Genomic DNA, 24,602 nt, shown 5'->3' with positions numbered 1-24,602 from the left:
GGAGGTGGAGCCGGAGAGACGGAGAGTGGGAGAGCCCGAGGCTCGCGAAGTGTAAAGCTTCATTAAGTTAAACACGCACACGATGACTGCACAAAGTGTATCTGTGTGTGTGCGCTGTCTGTCTGTCTGGCTGTGCGTGTGCGAGTGTGCGTCAACTGACAGTAAATACTTGCTGATGTGTTTGGGGGCCCAAGCTTTTGACAGTTTTTAACTCATTATTCCCTCTCTGCTCTTCCCCTCTGCTTGCAGGAATCTACATCTACACGAGCAACGAATAAATTGAACTTGCATTTTTATATCAATTTTTATAAGCAACCAAATGGAACGTGTTCAGCAGCATTCATCCAATGCCATCGCCATCGCCAAAGCCATCGCCATTTTGCCATCTTGCATCATCATCGGTTAGATAAGAGTCGGCAATTCAAAGCTCAGTTGCCACACGACCACGACCAGCCCGCCCCCCACCCCTCCCCCAGCCAAGGAGAAGGGCCAACGAAAAGGAAAACAATTCCCCCATCGGATACCCACTAATAAATGCAGTGGAAGAAGAAGTTTACTCGATTGAAAGCAGCTACTGGAAATTCGCGTGTGCGAAGAATGCTTTGTTGTGGACGTAGAAAGGTGAGTGGATTGTTGAGTAATTACTATTTTCGATCTGAAGATATTTAAATTATATTACGCGGAAATCGTTCCTAATTTCCATAGGGTTGAATAAGGGTAATTATTTAATTTCTGCGAAATTTTTAATTGAAAAGTCTTTTATTGTTATGTACTATGTCGACAAACGATAACGAATGTTTCGAGATACAGCTGTGGATGCTCAATACTAAGAGCATTGAAGACTTTTGTCGGGTCGAATTGTTTTACAAATTTTTGCTACAGTAACTGAGATACTTTAGGCTGCGCCACTAGCTATAAATTCTACATTTAATTGCTTATATCGGGCGGCAGATGTTTGATGTTCAGTATTTCGTACAAGTGGATCCATCTAATACTAGAACTGGCGCAGGCTGTTCGGAGTAAGAAGATCTTTAAACCGCGTACTAATTATACAGTTCTTAGCCCGTTTTGGATTTTCGTCAAATGATGGAAATGTGCAAATAAATCCTCTGCCTTTCTTAGTTTCATCTCCGATTAGCTAATCAGCAGCTATGCTATCATCGAGTAAAGTAAAGTAAAGTGGAGTGTGTCAAGCTGGCTTCAATCTGTCAGTCAGTTAGTCAATTGGCTTTCGGGGGCAGCTGTACCTGCGTCCGTACTCAGGGCATCGTTTTCGTGGTTTCCATAATAAATTTACATTTTACGCCTGAATTTCAATGAAGGCTTAATTGCGAAATCTGATTTATATGCTGTTCTTGCTGTTGCTGTAGTTGCTGCTGCTGGCGGAGGAGCGTGGCTTGCGGCCGTGCCACATATGCGGCAAATGGCGTGGTGGGGTAGGTGGTAGGGGAAGGATGGTTGGATGGGGGAGTTGGAGTTGATTCACCTTGTATCTGGGCGGTGCTTACACACAAAGGACAGCGAAACATGTTCCCAGGACCTCCCCACCTCCCCACCTCCCAGACAAATTCAATTACGTGCCACACAAGAAATGGGATCCATCTATCGGACTTTAATCATTTTTACCGCATAAATTTAATGCAATTTTGTGAAATGAACTTGCGCCATCGAATGCTGAGAGAGTAATTGGGCCCGAACAAAAAGGTTTAATCTGCCACCTACCACCTGCCACTTGACAGCACTTAATTTGATTGAGAGCGGAGACCCGAGCCCGAAGCGCAGTCGAATGGATAAGAGTATTATTTGCTCATAGTTTGTGTTTACTCGATAGCTCCTCGACTACCGACTCCATTACTTGCCCCTTCATTAGGCAGCCAACGGTGCAAGGTGTTCTAGTTTTGTGTTGCCTTAATCTTGGAAAGGTTTCCATCACTCTTTCATCACCTTTCCGAAGTTGCTTCTGTGGCGCGACTCTTCCTCGGGTGAAACTTTATGACAAAGTCCTGGCTCCTGGCGCATAAGTCCCCAAAGATGCGGAGCTTGCCAACGCATTTGGAGCGCAGCCACAGCCGCCTCGCAGAACACCCTCTGGATAAACCACCCCGCACTCTGCAGCCTCTGCTGTTTGTTTTAGTTATTGTTGTTGATTATTTTCCCTTTTGCCGCTGCGCTAAAAACTTTGACTTTGGCGCTCTCTGACGTCGCAAAGTTTAACAAATAAATTAATTTAGTTGCTGCACTGACGGCCCCGCGTTCCTCGGGGAGGAGGAGTCCCTCTCTCTCTCTCGCCCTCTGCCGCAGCCAAAGAATTCAATTTGCGCTGGCGGCACATTAAGCCTCGCCTGAGTGGGCCCAAAAAGCGGCAAGCGGCAAGCGGCACTCAAGTGGGAATTGCCTGGGATTTCCATTCAATCTCAAGCTAAGAAAGGGTATCCGAAAAGCAGCGAATGCAATCCATTAACAGCAGGGACTTCCCCAGGAAAGCATATCCCAAAGGAGGGGTAAAGGACGGTATCTACAGTATAAAAAAGCAGACACTCCTTCTACTGAAGTTCAAGTGTGAATCGCTATCCTTGCCGCGGTGAAGTCTCACTCAAATCGAAGGCTAAAATGTTTCGAATTAGAACTCAAGTCCTATTCTCTCCAAAATCTTAACGAGAAAAGAGTGTATCCCATGTTCGTTTTTTCCGTAAGAATATTTGTTCGCCACTGCCTCCTTGATTTAAATTGCATTTTCTTGGCGTTAAAGTTTTTCTTATAGTTTTCTGCTCTGCTCCGCTCCGCTCTGTTTGCTTTTATGGGCTGTGTGCTGCCGTTTTCTTAATCAGTTTTGTGTCAGGCCAACAGCAAATTGATTTGTTAAGCAATTTTTAATTGAAATGGAACGCTGTCGGGCAGAATGTCAAACTTTTTACCCCAATACTTGCCAGGTTCGCCTCGAGCCTGACTGCTGCTGCTCCCTTGCCTGGCACTTGAACAGCAGAAGCGGCAGGAGCAGCTCCACATGGCACCCAAAAGTTGGTCAAGTGAGACGCGTTGGCATTTCTATTGGCATACGCGACGAGACGAGTGCTGAGTGTTGACTGGCAGCCAAACAGGCAACAGAGAGCAGGTTGGGGCCGGGGCTTTGGCAAAAATCAGCATATTGAATTACCAATTGCAGGGGCGGGGCCCTGCCCCCTGAAACGTGAAACCTCCATTCAATGGGATTGTTTTCGTGTCTGGCTGCATTCCTGCTGCAGCATCCAAGCGTGCAATTTTCAGTTGCATCATCCTTTATTTTCTGTGTGTATTTTTGTTGTTTGCTCGAATTTCAATAAATTCCGCATCGGTATCCGCGGCTGCATCCAGGATCAGGATGAGCTTCAGGGCAGTAAATTATTTTGATTTATGTGCAGCCATGCATGAGAGTGATGTGAAGTGGCGCGAATGTGCATTTTTCAGCATTTAGCTGCCATTTGAAATTTAATTGAAAGCCAGCCACGCTGCGCTTTTCATATGCCTCTCAAATGCCAACAGATCGAAATGCAGCAGCTCTTAAATGGTTTGCCTGATTAGTTGCCTGCCTTGATGGAAAAGTTTATGGAAAATAAATGGAAAAGTTCTGCTTTTGCGTTTTGCGTTTTACGTTTGTGGATGCGGATGTGGGAAAGTTTTTTCTCTCGCAAACAGCGGCACGTTCAGCGCCGGGAGATCCCAGGCGAGTTCCTGGTCCCACTATCCTTTCTATCTGCCGTTTCTGTGTCGAGTCGAGTGCCATTCACAAATAAATGGCGGGCATTTAGGCAGCCGCATTCCGGCGGGGCGGAATCTTTTCACGACTTCCATTTTGGGCCAACAACAATTGGCAGCGCCACAGATACAGATACACAGAAATTTAAGAGATAGAGAAAGAGAGGGAAAGAGACAGAGAAAGAGAGAGAGACAGAGAGTCTTATATATAAGATTTTGCCTCAATGCAGATAAGAATATTTCCTCAGCTGGAGCTGTAGTTGGAGCGATGCCTCTCATAGATACACAAACACACACCAGCACAGATTCACACACACACACACACACACACACACACACAAACACACACGAGAAGCGGTGGAAAGTTTTGCCCAAGACAAACACTGCCACAGCAGCATCTTCTGGCGTCTCTTAGCGGCTTCTGGCTTTCCCAATATTTATTTTTTCTTTGTAGTTTGCTCCAACCAGAAGGCTTTCCCTTCCGCCTTGGTGCACTTCCTCTCCGAGATCTTGCGGTGTGGTTGTTGCCCCATGATTTCAAGAAGAAGAAAAAAAGAAGAAAACTATTAATTGGCAACTCTGAGGCAGCAACAAGACCGGCAGCAGGGGGCAGCAGTTGGGGCAGCGTCAGGTGAAGCCCAGATTTTTAATTGCTGCCAACGCAGCGCATAAATGTGTGCTTTCTTTTTGGCCAAGCGCGGCACTTAATAAGCTTAATTTTTGTTGGGGGTGCATTGGCGCGGAATGTGCGGCGATAGGGCTAAGCATCCCTTAGGGGCAAGCATTGATTAACGTGGAATTGTGGCAGTCTTCCAGCAAATGGATGCTCCCCCTCTGCGTCTCATTCCCATTGTAGAGCACACAAATCCGCTGCAATAGCAGTCCCTGTTTTGCTGCTTTCCCTTCTGGCATGCCACAACTTTTATTATCCTGCTAAACTGTCTTTGAGAAGGTCCACGTCCACCTGCCTCTGACAGTTTCGAGAGATGAAAGATAAGAGGAGATGAAAGTGCCGGCCGCTGTGGCAAGGATAAAGCTGTGGCTGTTCCCGTTTTTGTAGCAGGGGAGGCTGATCGTCATAGCAACAAATCCGAGGATTCGCCATCAATTAATCAACCACTGAGAGAAAAAGATGAGCAACTTTAAGTCCAAACATTCTCGAACGATGAAAGAGTTCTCCCTTTGCATACATTTCCCTGCAGATTCCAGAGTACACAATGTATGCCAGCCTGCCGAGCTACTTGTAGTTTCCAGTAGTTCCCAGTAGTTCCCTGAGAGCGACAGTCGGTTCAAGGACATTCTGCCTGGATTCTATGCCAACACTTGGTTTACTCGTTAGGCACTGCTTACGTGCCTGGCAGTACACCAGTACAGTACGGCTCCGGGCTACGTGCCTTTCATTTGCGAAACTAATTGCAAAACTCTTACGCAACTGCAGGAGACAGGCGACGGGACGACAGGACGACATACGACAGGCGACAGGACGACAGGCAGCACCACGACATATTGAAATGCTCCATATTCATCGAAGAGTTTTCAAGTTTGTTTCGTGCACGTAAAATATTTACCTGTCATTGTTCCCCCGAGCAAACAGCTCCCATCCCATTTCCCCCATCCTCTGCGGAGCAGAACGTGTTTATATTTTGCGTGAAAGATGCAGAGAGCACAGAGCACGGAGAGACAGTTGACTTATTGCCAAGGACCTTCCTTCCTCTCTCTATTGGCAGCATCAGCGTCACCTCTGTGGCTGCTCTTAACGGATTTTTAATTATTTCCGCCAGAGACTGTTGCTGTCGGACCACTGCTGATGCCATTAAAATTATGAGCGGGAATTAGCCCGAACCTTGCGGTAATTAAAATGGGGCTCCCACTGGCCCGCTGTCAGCTGAGCCGCTGACAAGGCCGTAGGTTCGATGAGCTTTGCTGTTGCTGCAACACTGCGTATGACATATTTTTACTTTTGAAACATAAAAATATCAACATCCCAGCGTTGAAGAGAGGGTTCCACGACGAGTGTGCATGTGCGAGGGAGGGAGGGAGGGAGGAGTAGTGCAATCTATGCTCGTATTGAGGCCACTCGACGGCAAAGGACTCGCAGGGAGGGTACAACAAAATATAGAGGGGTGATGCAGTAGCAGCAGCAGCAACAGCAGCAGCGCAAATGCAATACCAAAACGAAATTAACCTCACAACCTACTACAGAAAGCAGCATCCATGCCACACAATGTGGGGGTCTGTGTGGGTGTGCACTAAAAGCGGTTTACGCCACTCACATGTAAACCCCAGTTGGCTGCCACCAGTGCCAGTACCACCAGTACCCCCGCTCCATCCCAACACCCACATACACACGATTGTTGTGTGGATAGGTCGTGGCTTTGCGTGTTTCACTCACTCTTTCACTCTACCACCCTCCCACTCTGCCCCCGCTCTCCCCTCGCTCACCATGGATCCACCCCTCCCCATCCTTTGCACATCCTTGGCTTGGTTAAATTTTCTGTTTGCTTTTCTGTGGATTTCTGTGGATTTTCGTTACGTTTCGGCAGTGCCGAACGCCTGATGCCCCTCCACTCCCCCACTCCCCCACTCACCCACTGGTTCTTCAAAAAGTGTTGTACCTTTAACGTATTTTGCATTTGCTTGGCATAGATCTCAGGGAGGGAGGGAGGGGTTGGGAAGGAAAGAAGAGGTCCCCAGAAGGAGGTTTAAGGAGGCGGTCTGTGGGGTTGCTTCTCTGCACAGTTTTGCTCTCAGCTTTCTCTCTCGTTCTCTTAAGACTTGGGTTACTCTCTTTCTCCCACTCTCGCTCTCTCTCTCTCTCTCTCTCTCTTGGTGGCTTCTAAAGCTTTTGTAGTAGAGAAAAATGAAATGTTTTCCCCCCTTGTTGTTTTTGTTTGTTTTTTCTTGTGTAATTCCTTGGCTTTTGCGGCTTTGCTGTGCTTCTTTAGAGTGGCCAGAGTTAAGCAAAAGTTTATGGGATATCTTTTTCTTGTTGCCTCTTGGAAAATTGTGCAAGAAAATTGTTGCATGTATGTGGCACATTAAATATGCAACTTTTGGTGACGATGATGCAAGGGTATTTTGCTGTCAAAGTTTTGGGGCATTACTATAATCGAGGGGGAACCTGTAATGGCAGACAGACAGACAGCCAAATGACATCAATTAGCCGAGTGCGAACAAAGCTGAGCCTTGAGCCATGAGCCAAGAGCCATGGGCCTTGAGCCATGACAACAACAGAGCCAAAACACAACTGAAAGACACGGCAGCGGTATTTGTGCCAAGGCTCGGCTCGGCCCAGCTCGGCTTGGCTCTCTCTCTATCTATCTTTCAGTCAGTTAAACAGTTAACAACGTGATTGACGGGTGGATGGGTGGCAGCAGATAGAATAGGGCTAACATTTTCACGCCAATTGCGATTAGTTTGGCTAACACACCGGTTGCAATTAGCCTAAGGCCAAGGCAAAAAACTAGCGGCATTAATTGCCAATGAAGGCACTTAAAAGGTAATTTAGCATCCGAGGGTCGATGGTCGATGTCCTCCGCCCCCCACCATGCTTACCTTTGAACTCTTGGTAAGCGGCTTATGGCACACGCAAGAGCAGCAGCAAAAACTTTTACATAATTCACTCGGAAAGGACCATCCAGCAGCAGCATCAAAGCCACATCAAACTTGGGCCACTCTGAAGGGGCTTACCTTCTGCACCTTCAGAGAGAGAGAGAGAGAGATGGAGAGAGCGTTAGAGAAGGCGCTGAAAGTGTTGACCAACAGGGACATTGGGGACTGGTTAATGTCCGGGACATGTAAAGGCATAAGTACTCATACATATTTCATTCGGCGGAGGAACTTGTCACGAAAATTCGCTCAGTGTAAGAAGTCTCCCCCGCGGTCGAGAGGCAAAAGTTTTCATTTCTGTTCGCAATTTTGGTCATTTTCACCATTTTCGAATTCAATTCCACTCTCAAGCAGCCGCCGAACCGAGCCGTGAACTCAATTTGCTGCGCTTGACAAATTCCAATGACAAAAGAATTTTTCCTCTCCGGAAGTTTGTTATTAGCCGCTCGCATCCGGACCGCTGGCTGCCTGCGTGCCGACGCAACGGATAAGGTTCGACGCTGGCCGGACACGGACACGGACCCGGACCCGGCCGGGACCTACTATCGTATCCACACGTAGTGCTACTCGCGTGTGCGCATCTTATCCGCGCAGGCCTCTATGTTGCGTATACGTAACGTACAGTATAGTGTTTTTAGGCCTGTGTGCCTCCGGCATGTTTGCCTAGCTGCGGTTGCTGGCCCATGCCCCATGTCCCATGCCCCACGTCCCACGCCACTGCCTGCCGCCTTGAAAAAGAAGAAATTTTTGAATTGCATTTATTTTGCATGGCCTGCTCTCGGCCTGACAGTTGATTGCCTGTCAGCGGATGGCGGCTTCGTGGCTTGCTGGCTGCCTGAATGCCTGAATGCCTGACTGGGTGGCTGTGCTGTGTGGGTGGATGGGTCAGCGTAAGCGTCTCATCAAACTGACCCACATACGAGTACGAGACCAGTGGCTGTTGGCCGTGTGTCGATGCAGAGAGAGAGCGAGCGCGGAGAGAACGCGCGCGTGTTTGTTTGCAGCTTTTGTGAATGATGCGGCCTACCTACCCAGCACTTACTCACACTCGCATTCACACTCACACTCGCACTCAAAGGGTTACACACATGTCATTCAGGAAATTGACTTTACGCTCTTCCGAAAGGCCTTTCCCGCTGTTATTTCAACCTTTTTGACCAAAATCTTTTGAGTACTTACGTCTGCTTTTTCGATACGAATACACTTGATGAGGGCTCGAATTTGCGATATTACAAATAGGAGTATGCCACAGTCAAGATAATAGGGTATACTATTTTCGGTAATTTCCAAGTGAAATTAATTTCTTAAAGTTATTTTGTGTATGCACTCCATAAAAGAAAAGTAAAATACTCAAGTGAAAGGCTTAAAGAAAATAAGACAATTTGGTTCACTATTTCATAGAATTTTACCTGTAAACAAAATTATAGTTTAATAACCCAGTGCGAAAAAATGAAATCTTTTAAATGCACTTTGCACGATTCAGGCACGGCTGGATGTTCAGATCACATCTTTATATACAGAATTTGCAAATATACTTCAAATATTTTTTTAAAATTCACAAACCGCGATCTGGTGACTGGCACTTACATAATTTTCACTCGGCATTTGCAGAGCCGATTTCCTAGAGAAATGTTGGGTTAGAAAAAGAATTGTGTGACCTTTCAAAGGATTTTTAATTTGTGTTGATTCAATGGCTGTACTTTTTTTGTTAAGTATGGTCCTACTATTAGAATTTATTTCTTAAGCGGAATTAATTCTCAACAAATTAAGCCACTTACTATTAAAAAGTATTTATTATTAGAAATAAAAATTAATTGTTTAGTTAATCAATTATGAACTATGTAGTTTTTGTTTAGTGATTTGTCATGATTTTTTGTGGATTCATTGGCATATTTATTGGTGATTTTATTACCGGATCAATTATGAATTCATGGCTGAACTTTGTGATGATTTGTCCAAGGATAAGCTTAAAAGTCATTTGGGATTTTATCAGTTCATTTTACGTGCTTGACATTAGCGATACTTATCATTATTTTTGTTCCTCCACTTCCTATATTCCTTCACTTATTCCCATTCCATCAGTTCCATATCGTTGTTGAAGGGTATTTAAAGCAGCGTCATGCCGCAGGACAAAAGCTGGCTGCTTCCTTTTCTAGTCCTTTTATCAATTGTAATGCGTTTTTAATGGCAACTGGTTTATCTGTTTGTGTCATCGGGGCTGGGTTATTAAAATTATTCATAATGCTCCAACGCTGTGTGTGGAGTGGCAGTGGCAGTGGCCCCTCGTCTCTCGTCTCTCGTCCCTCTTCCTCCCCTTCCCCGACTGACCAACAATTCGCTTTGTTTCATTTTGTTGATTTGAATTGCTTGATAAACAAACATTTGCAAAAGCGACGCGCGCGCTTTCGGACTAGTCCAAAGCGGGAGGGCTTTTGTTGGTTCTGCTTTCGCCTATGGCCCATTGTTGTACCTTTATCATTCATAATGTTTGTCTGTCATGCCAGGCGGGGTCCCGAGCCGCTTTGAGTTGGGTCTGGTCTGCCGTTTTCCTTGCGTTTAGTCACTCACAGACATGATTGGCATTTTTCTCGTTTCATTTGCCAGTGGCATAGGTTCGAGTCCTTTCCTCGAGTATGTAATTGTTATCGATGTCAGGATTAGCTGGAAGCCTATCTGCCCTGCGGGAGGCGCCCCAGGTGAAGGCTTAAGTGTGGGTTTGTGTAAATGAATTGAGAGGGCTTCTCTGTGGAAGCCAGGGATGCCAGGGATGCTTTCCTTAACAAGATAATGGGACTAGAGCGAAAAGCTCCTTATATCGATGACAAGCTTTAACCCAAAACGATTGCCTGGATGGCTGGGAATTAAAAAATGAACCCACAATATATTGGATGCCATGAAACGATAAATGAAAACGCTCATGTAAATGATCATATCATACGGAATGATCCATTTATTTTCAATTTTTCAAGGTTCATTCCTAGCCAAGACATCAATTATGCATCTGACTGTCCTGGGCTTTTGGACAAGTTCAAGTCCGTGCAACATCAACCGTGCAGCACTATACTCGTACAACTACAAAAAAAAATCACATCTGGCAATGCCAAGCGACAGGGTCCCCAGCAGACATCCCATCCCATCCTCGAAGAGCGGCAGCTGCTGCTGCTGTGCTGTGCTGTGCTGTGCTGTGCCGTATCAAATACAATTCCCCAAATCCCGACTGCCAATTTTTTCGTGTTAAATAATTCAAATATATACACACTCCCACACACACACACACACACACAGTCTCCAAAAACGAGCCTCAACAGCACGCAAACGCATGCACAGAGATGTCGTAAAAGCCTGTCGAACTTTTCTCCGTAAAAGCTTTCGCTCTCCGTTACACAAGAAAGTTTACCCGAACCGAACAAGCGGGAGAGAGAGAGAGAGGAAGAGAGTCTCTGCTGCTCTCCATGCGTACCAGTATGAGTGTGTGCGTGTGAATGTATGAATGTGAATGTGTATTTGCTCCAATTTCGACAATGGAGATGTTGTTTCGGTTGCAACTTCGTTTCTCTTCTGCTCGGCTCCGGGCTGGTTGTCCGCTCGCCGTACCATCTCAATACGCAAAGTTCAGTTGAGCGCGTCGGACGTCGTTGTCGTCGTCGTTCTGGTGTGTCCGTCCTCGTTCCGTTCTAGTCCTCGTGCTCGTTACCGTTAACATTAACGTCGTGCGTGGCGCGCTCTTGTTTGTGCATGTGTGTGTGTGTGTGTGTGTGTCCGTGCGTAGTAGTATTTGCAACGCCGACGCTGTATACGTACAGGAAGGACGGACTCTATACATACGTATATACCTGCAGAGCGAGCTCGTGGCTGGCGTGTAGTAAAACTCATTAAAAACGGAACTTATTCAATACTATTTCACGCACGGCCAGGAGAGGTGGGTGAAAGAAGAGAAGGAATCGCGCGCGCTCAACAGAGGTCCCCAAGTCAACGGCACCGTCACCGTCACCGTCATCGTCGTCATCGGGCAGCGTGATTGTCGGTTGTGGGTGGACTCTAAAAATGATTGCAGAAAAGCAAACGGAATAGCCGATAAAATTTTAATGCCGCGTTAAATTGCCTCCTCCACGCGGCTAAAGAGAGCGAAATAGAGAGCCTGCTCGATCAATACAAAAAACAGTAGTCAATTAAAACTGTCTTAGGGAATACATACATACAATACTCCCACTCGTATCGAGTCTATATATATACATAGATATTTTTGTCGAGCAGCAAATCACTTACCTAGGTAAACCGATTTGTTTCGAGAACAGAAACACGTGTTCGTGTGTCTGTGCTGGAACACACAGACACACACACACACGAACAAATCTGAAATGAAATGAAATTTATTATGGAATAAGCCCATTACACAAACACACACAGACAAACACAACACTGCGTATACGCAATGAGAATCAAAGGAAACGAGAAAACGAATCCCATCGCAATTCTTTTGAACGACGGCTGCCAAAGACATTGCCTAGTCTTATTCATTTTTTCCGCTCTTTTTCCGTTTTCCTTTTTCTTGTTTTTTTGTATCAGACTGTCCCATATACAGACACAAATTTTTGCTGTTAAATGCGCGCGCTCACGCCCCCACACACATACACAGTCCCAACCCCCCTGGCTCCATCCCACACAGACAAAGGCACAGGCACAGACACAGGCAAAGGCACATGGCGGTGGAGATGGTGCTGGCGATGGCGGCGTTGGAGCAGACGCACACACTTAAGGTTCAACAGCCCAACGATTGCCTGGCAAGACACAGAAAGAGACAGTGGCAGGCAGGCTGCCTGACAGTCAGTTAGGCAGCCCCTAAAGCAGCCATTATCTTCGACAATGTTAACCCACGTAGCTGGGGCCCAGAAGCAGAAGCAGCAGCAGTGGCTGTGGCAGTTTCAGTGGCAGCAGCAATATTGCGTATACGCTACCCCCAGCATTCCTCTTATTGCCGCGAAAGTCTCGGTAGTTTTACGGGGGCGGTAGATGGGGTCGGCCGACTTCATCTTTTGTCTGTAAAAGTGGCAAAATGTAATTTTTGGCATTCACGTCTGCAGCACGTCCCAAACCAACAACCAAACAACCACGCCTCTCTCTGTTGGCCCAGGCTATAGCTGATTGCTGGTAGCAGGGTCTATACGGCCAAAGCAGCCGCGCGGGAAATGTAACTAGGGCTAACCGGATTCCTGGGAAACGAATTTGCTTTCCAAAGTTTCTAGAGGGCGCTCACGCAACGCTCTGGGACTCTGGACTCTTTCTGGCCCTTTCGACATTTGTCTGCTGCAAATATGCCAAAGTTCAGCCCAACAAATATATAATTAAACTGAGATAAAATGGGAAAATGTCTGCCGTTGCCTGCCACTCATCTTTTGCTGCTAGAAGAAGTTTAATTTCGATTTATCCTTCAGACGAGGATAAAACTATTTTTCTTGATAATCAGCAAGAAACGCCGCCGCCCACATCCTACCCATATTTCTCTGTTCTTTATTCCCTTTTTCTGGGGCGAACTTCTTTTTTTTGTGCTTTGTGCACCACAAATGAGTGGGAGCTCCGTCTGCTGTTCCCCGTTTTAATTTAGTATGCCTTGAATTAATGAAATTTTTGCACGGCTCTCGGTCGAATTATTTACGCCAAAGCTGCCTGCGCTACACGCGGCGTATACTTGATGCCGGTGGGTGGACGGCCCACTTATCTGCCTCTCTCTTTCTCTGTGTCTTTCTGCGGACTTCGTCCTCTCTTTTGGTGGGGGTGGCTGGGGGGCAGACAGACCGCACTTAAAGCGCCGTTTAAATCAATTGTGTAGAAATTTTGAAAACGTTTTGGCAAACGTCGGCAGTGAAGCGTGAAAGGCAAACATAAATATTTTCGCCTGGCAACAAAAGGCAATCATACAGATACAAGCCCACACACACACACACACACACACACACAGACAGACAGAACGGTATGTATGTATGTACAGATACAGTTATCATAGCTCTTGTGTGCTTAGAGAATAGAAATGCGGATAAAACAAACCCCCAAAAAACAAAAAATGAAGCGATACAATTGGATGTAAGCCATTGGACGTGTGCGGGAGCAGAGCAACAGAAATACGTATCAAATTATAGCTTAAGGAAGCCGTTACGAAACCACCGAAGCAAAGGAGCAATATCACACATACAGCGAAACAAAAAACACATATACCCGTACATTCTATATATGTATGTGTATGATATATACAAAATAAATAACTTAACTGCGAAAAATCGAAATCAAATCGAATCGGGTGCCGCAAGGTGCAGAAACTATCATTTCAATTACAAATACATACAATATTTGAGTGGACACACGCAACGTGACTCTGCCACTTGTATATAGAAACAAAAATAACTTCTATTCCATTTGGACACTATTTCCCTTCGGGGTGACACAGCAAGCAAGGTGGCTGCAACAAAATTAATGTGTGATAGCGCCACGACAGGATGTTTCCTGACCAGAAGCAGCCATCGCAAGGTGAGTGCCTCCCGGTGTGGAGGAAGGCCTCCTCTGTAGGGAGGAGATATGGGAGCAACTAAAAGTAATCAAAAATATTCGAATGATTATTACAACTTACACATGTTTACAGGGCCCTTAGCTTGGAACCACATGAAAGGGCGGTAAAATCTGCATTAAAAGTGCCTCCTGTATCGAGATTTAAATCTCTATCGATTCTGCATAATTTATGGGAAAACGAAGCTGGGGATTTGACCATAAATATCAAATATTTTTAACTATATTTCGAAGCTATTGTTGAATTTTGCCTCTTTGCATATGGGAATAAATAAAGTTAATATCAAAGCAACTATTTTCCGCAATATCATGGTGCCTCCGCGACTCTGCTTGGTTGGAAAATGCCAAAGTGAAAGCTCAACATCAATATAGTAACCCGTCAAACCATTCGCGTAGCCACAAAACGCTTAAAATGTCATAAGTCCGCATATAATACGCAACTCCCACAGAAACTGAGAGAGCATGCCACATGGGAGGGATGACGAGTGCCTTTCGGCTACAGGCAAACGAAAATTTGCATGACATTTTCATATACTGGGGTACAGTATATTTTTTTACTTAAATATTTATTTATATGATGGCTATGTATTGGTATGCAAATATTGCCTTTAGCACGCTGCGAGTTGTGACTATTAGCCGCTTAAGCTACCGTCGTCCTGCAGTCCAGTACAGGGACCTTCTGTTCTCCGTTCTGGATTCCCAGACCCGTGCCCATCCAATTTCCACCCACTGTTCTTCATAAACGAATTTCTTGCTCTGTGCTGTGTTTTTTTATATTTTATATTTTAATTTTATATTTTTTTTTCTTTTTTTTTTGTATTTATGTGTGGGTGTGTACACTCATGCGGATGAATGAATAAATAAATATGCGTAAAACAAATAAGAGTGCATATTCTATGGAAACACGCAGCAAAGGCCAACGAACCAACAACTCTCTCAAACAAAAACAAAAACAAAAAAGAGAGGCTCAAAAATGAAAACTTTGCAAATAAAACAAACTCAAGTGTGGCGCCTGTGGCCGACTGGCTACTATGCGAACCCACTTAGACATTTAATCGTTTTATACATACCTACAAGTATACGAATATATATGTACGAGTATACTGGTATTCGTACTCGTATATTTGTTACCTACAGATTGCAACTTTCAACTACTTGGGGGTCTGGCTCTTCCTTCCGCCGCCTGACTGTTAAGGGCACTTGAAATATTGAAATAAAATTTCATTAAGTATGCAGCCCTTCACTTGGGGGGCGCTAAAAATATTTGCATAGATAATGGCAGCAGCAGCAGCAGCAACTGTTTGCTTACTTCTTCCATTCGGTTGGGTAATTAAATTTGCCAGAGAGCAGCAGCCAGCCAGGACGGAAGCAGCTCCTTGGCTGGCAGGACCAGATTATGCCTCCATCCAGGGCGGAGGCAATCAATTGGAGCGGCTTTGAGTGATGTGAGTGGCTGCTGCTGCTGCTGCTGCACAGCCCAGTAAAAGGTTTGTCCTGTCAGCTTTTGGGGGAAGCTTTGGGTCTGAGAGATATCTTCACGCTTCATTCTGTCACTCGACACTTTTGATTGGAGGAGGGTGAGGCAAGGCTTTGCTTTTGTCAGGGTTAATGCCTTTGATGCTTTGTGATACCATTATCCGTATTCCCTCTCTCTCTCTCTCTCTCTCTCTCTCTCTCTCTCTCTAATTGCATAATGCGATGCCATCTTGTGCATTCTCCTTTTGTTTGCCGGCAAATTTGAATTTAATCAATAAATCACGTATACGTCGTGTGGCCCATGAAAGTGCGGGTAATGTGTCCACAGCTGCTCTTCATTCCGGTCCTGCCTTCTGCCTTCTGCCTTCTGCCTTCTTCCTCTGCCCCAGCAGTTGCTGTCACAATCAACGCCACAGTGCGGCTTGTTTCAAGCATTGTTGTTGCCACCGCCTTTGTTGTTTGCTTAATTTGCGGTTATCTTAAACTCAGACCCGTACACTGTACACTGTACACCGTACACCGAAGCCAAAGCCAAACGCAAACCCCAAGCAATCCAATTCAGGAGTAGTCAAGCCACAGCTACGGCTGCTTCTGCCATGTACCGCCACTGCCACATTGCCACAGCGCCACAGCTACTTCTACTGTTTCTGCCTCAGCCACTGGCTTCACTGCTGTCCTCATTGTTGCACGGACGGAAGGACCCTGTGTCTGTGGGTCCCTGCTCTTGTGCCACATATTTTGACATTAGCGCAGCTGCAAGTGACAACTATTATTAACATTGCTGTTGTTGCTGCTGCTGCCACTTCTGCTGCTTCCTCTCTCCCGCGGTGTGTGTGCTGCGCTGTGCATTTGCCATTTAATTGTAATTGTTGTCAGTGAATTCCGAAAATTCCAGCAAACTGACATGTAATTGGCATGGAGAGTGCACAAAGAGCAGAATAGGGAGTAGCAGTGGCCCCATGGGCCCAGGGTGGGCAAGCCTGGAAGGCATTTAAATTTATAATTATTTGGAATTTTGTTTTTGTGTGTTCGCTTTAGGTGGGTTTCAGTTACGGTTACGGCTACGGTTCTTCGGTTTGATTCTATTGTTCTATTATTTCCGAGACAGCGAAAGAGAGGTAGGGTCATATGCTGCTGAAGGAAATGGTTATATAAATGCCATGGGCCCCACGGGAAATGCTTAACGTAACCTCTGACCCATGTTCTGGTTGAGCAAAATAATTCAGTTTTACCGAAACAAATTATGCAACAAATTGTGGTTAAAATTTTGCCTGAAAATGCTACCAAATTCCTGGGAACCGGAAAGTTTAGTTCATGACGAAAAGCTGTAAGCACGTTATGGCCATTAAAAGTTGACCAAAGCTCTCTCTCTCTCTCTTCCCTTCTCTCTGGCACTACACCCCCACTCGGGGGACACCTTTCTACACTCCCATCCACGGCAAGCGTGTGTTTTTGGCTATCAGTTTAAGGACCATTAGACAAATAACATGACTTGCTACTACTGTTTCGAATTATTAATTGTATCGGCCCCAAAACCAAATCAATTTCATCAATTCTAATGGGCCACCCCCTTCTCCCCACTAGAACAATGGCAAAAGCCGGATCAATTATTCCACGCAGTCCAGGCGGTGTCCGAATGAGTTCGACGCTAAAACAAAGAAGATCCCAGTGCCTGCTAAATCACATGCTCCAGCAATCAATCAATGCGTCTGACAATCAATCAACCGGGCAGGACCAGGGGATGGGGTACGGATAGGTCTGATACAGCTGACAGACGGCAGTGGAGAAAGTCAACCCACCTCTACCCCACTCCCCAAAAAAAGGCGAAAGTGCCAGCCAGGGCCAAGACAGGACAATTGATCCCTCGATCCACCGACTGTGCACAGTCATTACCATTATGGCTGACCAATTATTAACGCAGTCAAGCAAATGACGCACTTTTCCACAGTCGAAGGAAAGTGGGCCAACAGCCAGTTGGCCAAGAAAGTATTCCTGTTGCGGCTACTGCTACTTATACTGCTATTTCTACTAATACTGCTACTGCTACTGTTAATGGCGTCTGTTCTCTGACATAATTACAATTTTAGTCAATTTCCGATTGGGGAGAGCTTGTGTTTTGGCCTGTAGGAGGCACTAAAAATGATTTTATTGATTTGTGTTGTCACGCAACTTCCTCTAATGATGGCAGTCGTCCTTCGCTCCTCCCTCCACCGCTGTGTCCCTGGAATAGTTCTAGCCCTATGCCAGCCTGAGGAAGAATCATCCATAATTAAAAAAGCTTGCCAAACGCTAGACGTGGGATGTTGTATGTGAGATGTCTTGACTATTTTTCAATTAGTTGTAGTCACACAGCAGGGCGCAGGGCGCAAGAGGGACTGTGGCTAGACAGCAGCAGCGCCCGACAACATAATGAAGTTGAAATGAGTTTAAACAGGCAGCACCAAACCCCACTCCCTGACTGGGTGGATGGGCTTCGTGAGTCACATGTGGCCCTAGACTCTTGGGCTTTGCCTAAAGACGCTTTGCATAAGCCGCCTGGCTCTGGTAATTTTCCGGCTAGTCTCTTTTCCTGCTTTTACATCCCCCCCTCCACCCCCTGGCACTCTGAACTTATTGGATTTGCCGGTTAATAAACTATTCACTTGCTAATTAAGTGCGCGACTCGCTGTGAATAATTTACTCCCCGCAAAGTGAGTGGAAAACCCCTCGAGTTATGCGGAGGAAAAAATCTGCAGGCACCATAAAAAAAAGAAAACACTTTAGGAAAAATGATGAATTATTGAATTAGAAAATATCCAAGTGTGACAGAAATTGAGGCAGGCGTTAAAGTGATTTCCACTGAACTTCAAGTGGGGTAGGGCACGGGGCTTGGGGCTTGGGGCATGGGCAGAAGACAACATAGGACAGTGGGTGGAAAGGACATCACATCACATGGTTGGGTCGGTGCATAAATTGTATGCTGACAGCTTGGACCGGGGTGTTGCTGTTGGCTGTTGCTTTGCCACTTCATGTGTCCATTTAGAGCTTCGGCTGTGGCTCTGGCACTGCCTCCTGCCGCCTGCCGCCTGCCTCTTGCCAGAGTTGAAGCCTGCACGCGATGCACACACCATCGACAGTAATGTGTTGGTTCCCGGCCAAGTCTCGTTAGCGGGGGGCCAGAAGCGGCAAACCACAATGCTAGCCATCAACAATGGGGCCGTGTGCCGCCTTCTTCTGCTGCTGCTGGGCCCAGTTCTTTTTATTGAATACAGTTGTTTGGCTGAGACACGCCCCGCCCCGTTTTTGTTGCTGTACATTTGGCCTACACACCCACGCAAACGCAAAGGACCATTTTTTTCGTGTTGTTTGTGTGTGTTTGTGTGTGTTTGTGTGTTAATGGTGGGGCCTAGGAATTCCGCTTGAATTATTTATTTAGCCATGCATTTGCAGTTGGCAAAAGTGCAAACAACCAACAACGAAATACCATTACAGTAAACACACTTTAATAGTTTAATGCCAGCGAAGCAGAAACTTTGCCATCGACAGGAGGAGAAGCAGCACCACAAGCAGCAGAGGCAACATCATCAGCAGCAGCAACAAGAGCTATAACCGCCGGAGGGCCAGGCAAAGCAGGCAACAAAAAGGCAGACTTTCATGGAATATAGCCATATAATAATGCATATTTGACTAAGAGCAAATGGTCGAAACAGAAGACGCGCGAGGCCGAAAAACTTCAGCTTCAACGACAGCTGCTGATGTTGCCGCTCCTCTTGCCGCTGCTCCAGGGGGCAACTTTGACGAAAGTTTGGCCAAACAGCAGCAGCAACAAAAGGAAGGGGGAAGAGAGACAGCCACCGACACATGTCAAAGTTTTGCAATTTCAAAGATTTCTTCCAAATATTTCTATTGTTGTTGTTGCTCCTTCGCTTGCGAACATGATTTTTGGCCACCGCAGAGCAGAGAGAGAGAGAGAGAGTGGGATGCTGGCTGCCCCTTGGGAAGTACTCGACTCCACTTCAACGATGGAGTCTGCAGCTCCAGCACTTGACAATGACGGGCTTGACCACAATTTGTGCCCGCAGGCAGCTCTCCCTCTCCCTCTCTCTCCGCAGCCTTACCCTGGTCTGTTCATGGGAATGTCCTGCCTCGTCCGAACATTAATCCATTAAAAACTTCGTTTAGCTTTTTGGTCGGCAACTTCATTTAAAACCAATTTCGTGACGCCCCAACCCCATGAAAAATCAAAGTTGTGTGAACATTGTTGTTGCTTTTGCCTTTATTCCGTGTCTCGTGTCCCATGTCCTGTGTCCTGTGTCATGTGGCCTATGGCCTGGGTGTGGGCTGGACTGGGGCTGTCGCTTGTCCCGTCGCTGCTGGCCATGTGACATCATCACCGAGCGTCACGTGCCCGGTACAGTTGCCTCGGTCGACTATCCTTAAGCTTGCATGACGCTGTCGCTGTCGCTGCCACTGCCACTGGCGCTGCCGCTCACCGCGTGCATTGCACTGCCGCAGGCTGGGTGATGTGGCACTGACAGAAACTACTGATGGCGTGAGAACAGCTCGGATAAGAACAGAGCAGCGACTCTGATGAAATAATTATTGCCAACGTTCCAGGGCGTTCGATAAAAGACCGCCTTGATGTGCGGAACATACTCGTATAGAGGGGGCAAGTGGCCATTAGCAGTAATTCTTGCAGCAAATTGAGTTGCAAACCAGAAATGAGGCTAGCAACACGTTCGCAGAACTATCGATCCTACTTGTGGGAGATAAGTAGAATTTTCTAGAATCGGGGAGATCATCTGAAGAATTCAATTAAAAATGGGAGTATTTACTAATATAATTTCTGTTATTACCCATCATTTGACAGTTGGTGGCAAATGGTGGTAAAACGTCGTAAGTTTCTGCTATTTTGACCTTTAAGAATATAAAGTTGCTTTCATTTTTGGCTTCAAAGGAAGTTCTGGTATCTAAACAATATATAATTGGAAACTATTGATAGTCAATTCAGGGGACGTAAGGATTGTAATCTCTCTATTATATAAAATAGTTTCGGGTCGTAGTTGTTGCCCAAAATTTTATTTTTATTACTGATAAAAATGTATCTCGCAGATACTCCGAGTTTTTATTGCAATATTTAAAATATGATAATTTTTATGATTAGAACTAAAAATAAAAATAGTTTGTTGGAATGCATGTAATTGGCATATGTATCGTAAGGACACCTCGCCGTTAAAAGGATTAATATCTTTTTAATGTAATTTGATATAATTTTGTATATATACATATTTATAATTCAATTTGAATTTTCATGCAAAATTATGTTTGTTCTTAGGTTTTTATTTTACAAATAAACAATAAGACCTATAAGAAAGGTTTTTAAAACCAAAATGTCTTACAGTTTATGCTGTGACAGGATAACTCTTTTTTCATCACTTTATCCACTTTAATTTTTGGAGTAAACTCGACGCAAATCAAAATTTGTAATCTCTGGTCAATTGATATGATATCCTTTAACAAGGAGGGAAATTATGCTCGTTTTCAATATTTAGATATAGTTTGAAATAAGAACTAAAGGTTTGGTGGGGGGTGGAGAGAGTAGCAACTGCTTTCATTTTTTTTTTTTTTTTGTTGCAACTTGCAACTTTCTAAAGAAACTAAAGCACTCGGCAAAGGATAAATCAGCTTAATTAATGCAAAGCTAAATCTTTTAGCGCGGCTTAAGTGCCAGGGGCTGTCAATGGCAGCGGCATGGGCAGGGGGGCAGGGAGGCAGTGGCAACAGCTGCAACAATTAGTTTAATTTATGCGGCAGCGCGTTGCACTCGAAATTAGCATTAAGCTTCTGCGAATAAATTACTCGCAAAAAACTAACCAGCGACGATGCGTGCTTGGGGTTTGTTTTTTTAGGAGAATGGAAGATCAGTTCCTGATGTTACCGCCAGCCCGGGACGCGCCCCACCCGGACCGCTGCCCGCCAACCAGCTGTCCTCGCTGGGCAACCAGCAGCACGGCAACCAGCAGCAGCACCAGCAGCAGCAGCATCATGGCAACCAGCAGCAGCAGCACCATGGCAACCAGCACCAGAATCGCGGACAGAGCGGCAGCATCTCGAATGCCGGCAAGGATCCGGTGCTGCTGCAGGGCGACTTCCGCAAGGTCAGCGGCATCAGCTCGGAGATCTTTCGCCAGATAGAGGCCGTCGAGAATGACCATGACCCGAATACGGCGGCGGCCCTGGACGCGGTGGAGCGTCGAGGCGAGATGATTGTCCGCATCCTGGAGCCGCGTTGCATGGGCAGCAAACAGGCGGTGGATGCCGCCCACAAGCTGATGAACAAGGCCGATGGCAGGCACACAGTCCAGCTGGTGGAGATCGTCAAGCGGCCCGGACAGACGCTGGGCCTGTACATACGCGAGGGCAACGGTGCCGACCGCACTGATGGCGTCTTCATTTCCCGCATTGCCCTGGAGTCGGCGGTCTACAACAGCGGTTGTCTGAGGGTGAGTGTCAATCAATGGGTTGTTGACGAGAGAGAGAGAGAGGATGATCTCAATTAATTCTGTTATCCCTAGGTGGGCGATGAAATCCTGGCCGTCAATCTGGTGGACGTGACCCACATGTCGCTGGACGATGTTGTCATCATCATGTCAATTCCACGCCGCCTGGTGCTGGCCATCCGCCAGCGACGTGGCAATCGCGGCACAAACTCTCCCGGACCGCCGACGCTGTCGCGACCGGAGCAGAAGCCGCCGCCGGTGGTGGTAATCAAACGGGATCTCAGGGACGAGGATCTGGACGAGACGGATCGCATGCAGAGGCCGCGCTCATCACGTGAAAGACGTACAGGTAGTTTGAAATGGAGGCCGTGTTTGAAATGCTTATCGGGTTCCCCGTTCTCTCTGTTTCCTCCTCCTGCAGGTGATGGCCGCGAGATGACCGAGTCGCGCTCCAGGCTGGGCCTGGGCCTCAACAACTACAGTCCGCAGTCGGAGCAGCTGGACATGTACTACAACTCCCGTGGTGGCGGCGGAGGCCATGGCGGGGGCGGTGGCATGCCCGTCAATGCCATGGGCGAGCCACCCAACTGGGGCTACAAGCCGCCGCCACCGCCCTCGTCGGTAATCACGGAGCAGCCCACAAAGGGCCACGCCTTTGCGCCCTCGCACGCGTACTACCAGAACGCGGGAACGCTGGAGAGCCTGGCGGAAAAGGTGCATGCCTTCTATCCGGGTGCGCCCGGACAGCCAGTGGGTCAGTCGCGTCGCATGTCCACAGGAACCGGAAACGTGGGACTTGCCCAGCAGCACGCGCGCTTCCCGCGCTCCGGATCGGATCAGCATTTGCCGCGAGTGGAGTACGCCGACTACTCCAACTCCCTGGGTCGCCACTCGCTGCTACGCTCCAGCCTGAAGCCCGGCACCGGGGCTCCCATGCCCGTGGGCGTGGGTGGAACACTGGGCCGCTACGGGCGCTATGATCAGCAGCGTGCCAGTACGGTCTCCAAGTACGGACCGCCGGCTGCCGGAGCCCAGTCGCTGACGCGTCGCTCCCGACCCAATCTGGACTACTCCAGTGACACGGAGGCCACGATCGGACCGCGTCCCAGCTACTACTACTACAACAGGCCCGCCATTGGCAGCATGCCGCGGGGTGGCGGTGGCCACGTGAGCGGAGGAGCAGCTGCCACGGCTGCCCTGCTGGCAAGTGCCGCAGATCTCAACAAGTTCAACTCGCTGCCCAGGGAACGACCCGGCGTTAGGCTGCAGGGCATCCGCACCAGAATCAGCGATCGGCTGGTGGACGAGAACGATGGCAACACCTCGGCGCCGGAGTTCGATGTGCGACGAGGCAGAGATCTCCGGCAGCGCATCACCGCCAGTCCCTCGATCTTCACGGCGGACGAGTACCGCGCCTGGCTCCGCCGGGCGCCCAGCAGCTCTGCCATTGCGGAACAGATGCGAATGACGCGCGACTTGTTTGCCCAGCCGCGATCGCAGCGGTTCTCCTGCAGCGCCGAGAATATCCACGACGCATTGAGGAATGTAAGTATTACTAGCACTTTTCCGACGTTTCCACATTCTGATGATTTTCTGTTGTCTTCAGACGGAGAGCATCTACTCCAGTAGAACGGGCATACTCGGAGCTGGCACCCTCGATCGCAATATGGGCCTCACGCGGCCCATTTCCGCACTGCCTGTGCGTTCCATGTCCTCGCAGCACATCGGTGGGGCAGGCTCCATACGCTCGCCCAGCATACGACGCATGCGACAGCTGCTAGAACTGTCCGCTGGCCCGGCCAGTCCTAGTGGCAGCATCATGAGCACCGGCGGCCACCAGAGTCCAGCACCGACGCCCAGCGCCACGTTGCCCCGTCAACACCGCCAGATCGACATCAATCCGGCCGAGTTTGCCAAGTACAAGCTGGACAAGCCCATAGTGGACATTGGTGGGGTGTCGGGCATGTTGTGGATCCATCTGTTGGCGGGTCGAGGCCTGCGAACCGCTCCTGAGGGAGCCGGGGCCCAACCTGGGGCGCCACCTGGCCAGACCAGGGATCTGTACTGCGTGATCGAGTGCGATCGCGTGCATAAGGCACGCACAGTGGTTCGATCCGGGGATCTGCAGTTCGACTGGGACGAGTCCTTCGAGCTGGACTTGGTCGGGAACAAACAGCTGGATGTCCTTGTCTACTCGTGGGATCCCCAGCACCGGCACAAGCTCTGCTATCGGGGAGCCATTTCGCTGTCGGCCATCCTACGGCAGTCGCCGCTGCACCAGCTGGCCCTCAAGGTGGAGCCACGGGGCACCATCTACATCCGCATGCGGCACACTGATCCCCTGGCCCTGTACAAGAGGCGTGGTCTGCCCAGCCTGAGGGCCGGCTATCCGACGCTGTTCGGCGCCGACCTGGAGACGGTCGTCAACCGGGAGTCTAAGGGGGCCCCGGGCTGTGCCCCAGTGCCAATTGTGCTGCGGCGCTGCGTGGAGGAGGTGGAGCGACGTGGGCTCGATATAATCGGGCTGTATCGACTGTGCGGCTCGGCCACCAAGAAGCGTCTGCTGCGCGAGGCCTTCGAGCGCAACAGCCGTGCCGTGGAATTGAGCCCGGAACATGTTCCTGACATCAATGTCATCACCGGTGTGCTCAAGGACTACCTCAGGGAGCTGCCGGAGCCGCTGTTCACGCGCTGCCTCTTCCAGATGACAGTAGACGCCTTGGGTGAGCATGATTGTACTCCTCCTTCTGC

The 24,602-nt window shown here is 47.9% G+C and overlaps 1 protein-coding gene across 10 annotated transcripts in view; it reads left to right on the top strand.

Moving 5' to 3' along the window:
* LOC108157236 (rho GTPase-activating protein 100F) overlaps nucleotides 1-24,602 on the top strand; it is a 40,200-nt gene that overhangs the window by 7,289 nt on the left and 8,309 nt on the right. For 6 of the 10 annotated variants that reach the window (XM_033388942.1, XM_033388943.1, XM_017289197.2 and 3 more), the window contains 5 exons: nucleotides 250-621; nucleotides 21,261-21,854; nucleotides 21,927-22,200; nucleotides 22,273-23,396; nucleotides 23,458-24,574. In XM_033388942.1, the coding sequence (XP_033244833.1) occupies nucleotides 535-621; nucleotides 21,261-21,854; nucleotides 21,927-22,200; nucleotides 22,273-23,396; nucleotides 23,458-24,574 (3,196 nt within the window). In that variant the 5' untranslated portion in view covers nucleotides 250-534. Of the gene's footprint in view, nucleotides 1-249; nucleotides 622-10,977; nucleotides 11,612-13,357; nucleotides 13,861-21,260; nucleotides 21,855-21,926; nucleotides 22,201-22,272; nucleotides 23,397-23,457; nucleotides 24,575-24,602 lie in introns of those variants that run through there. The other 4 variants (XM_017289205.2, XM_017289198.2, XM_017289200.2 and 1 more) reach the window with 4 other exon arrangements.

This window comes from Drosophila miranda, chromosome 2 (assembly GCF_003369915.1).
Source record: "Drosophila miranda strain MSH22 chromosome 2, D.miranda_PacBio2.1, whole genome shotgun sequence".
NCBI classification, from domain to species: Eukaryota; Metazoa; Arthropoda; class Insecta; order Diptera; family Drosophilidae; genus Drosophila; species Drosophila miranda.
Note: the sequence above shows the minus strand (reverse complement) of the source record. Positions and strands in the feature narration are given on the sequence as shown.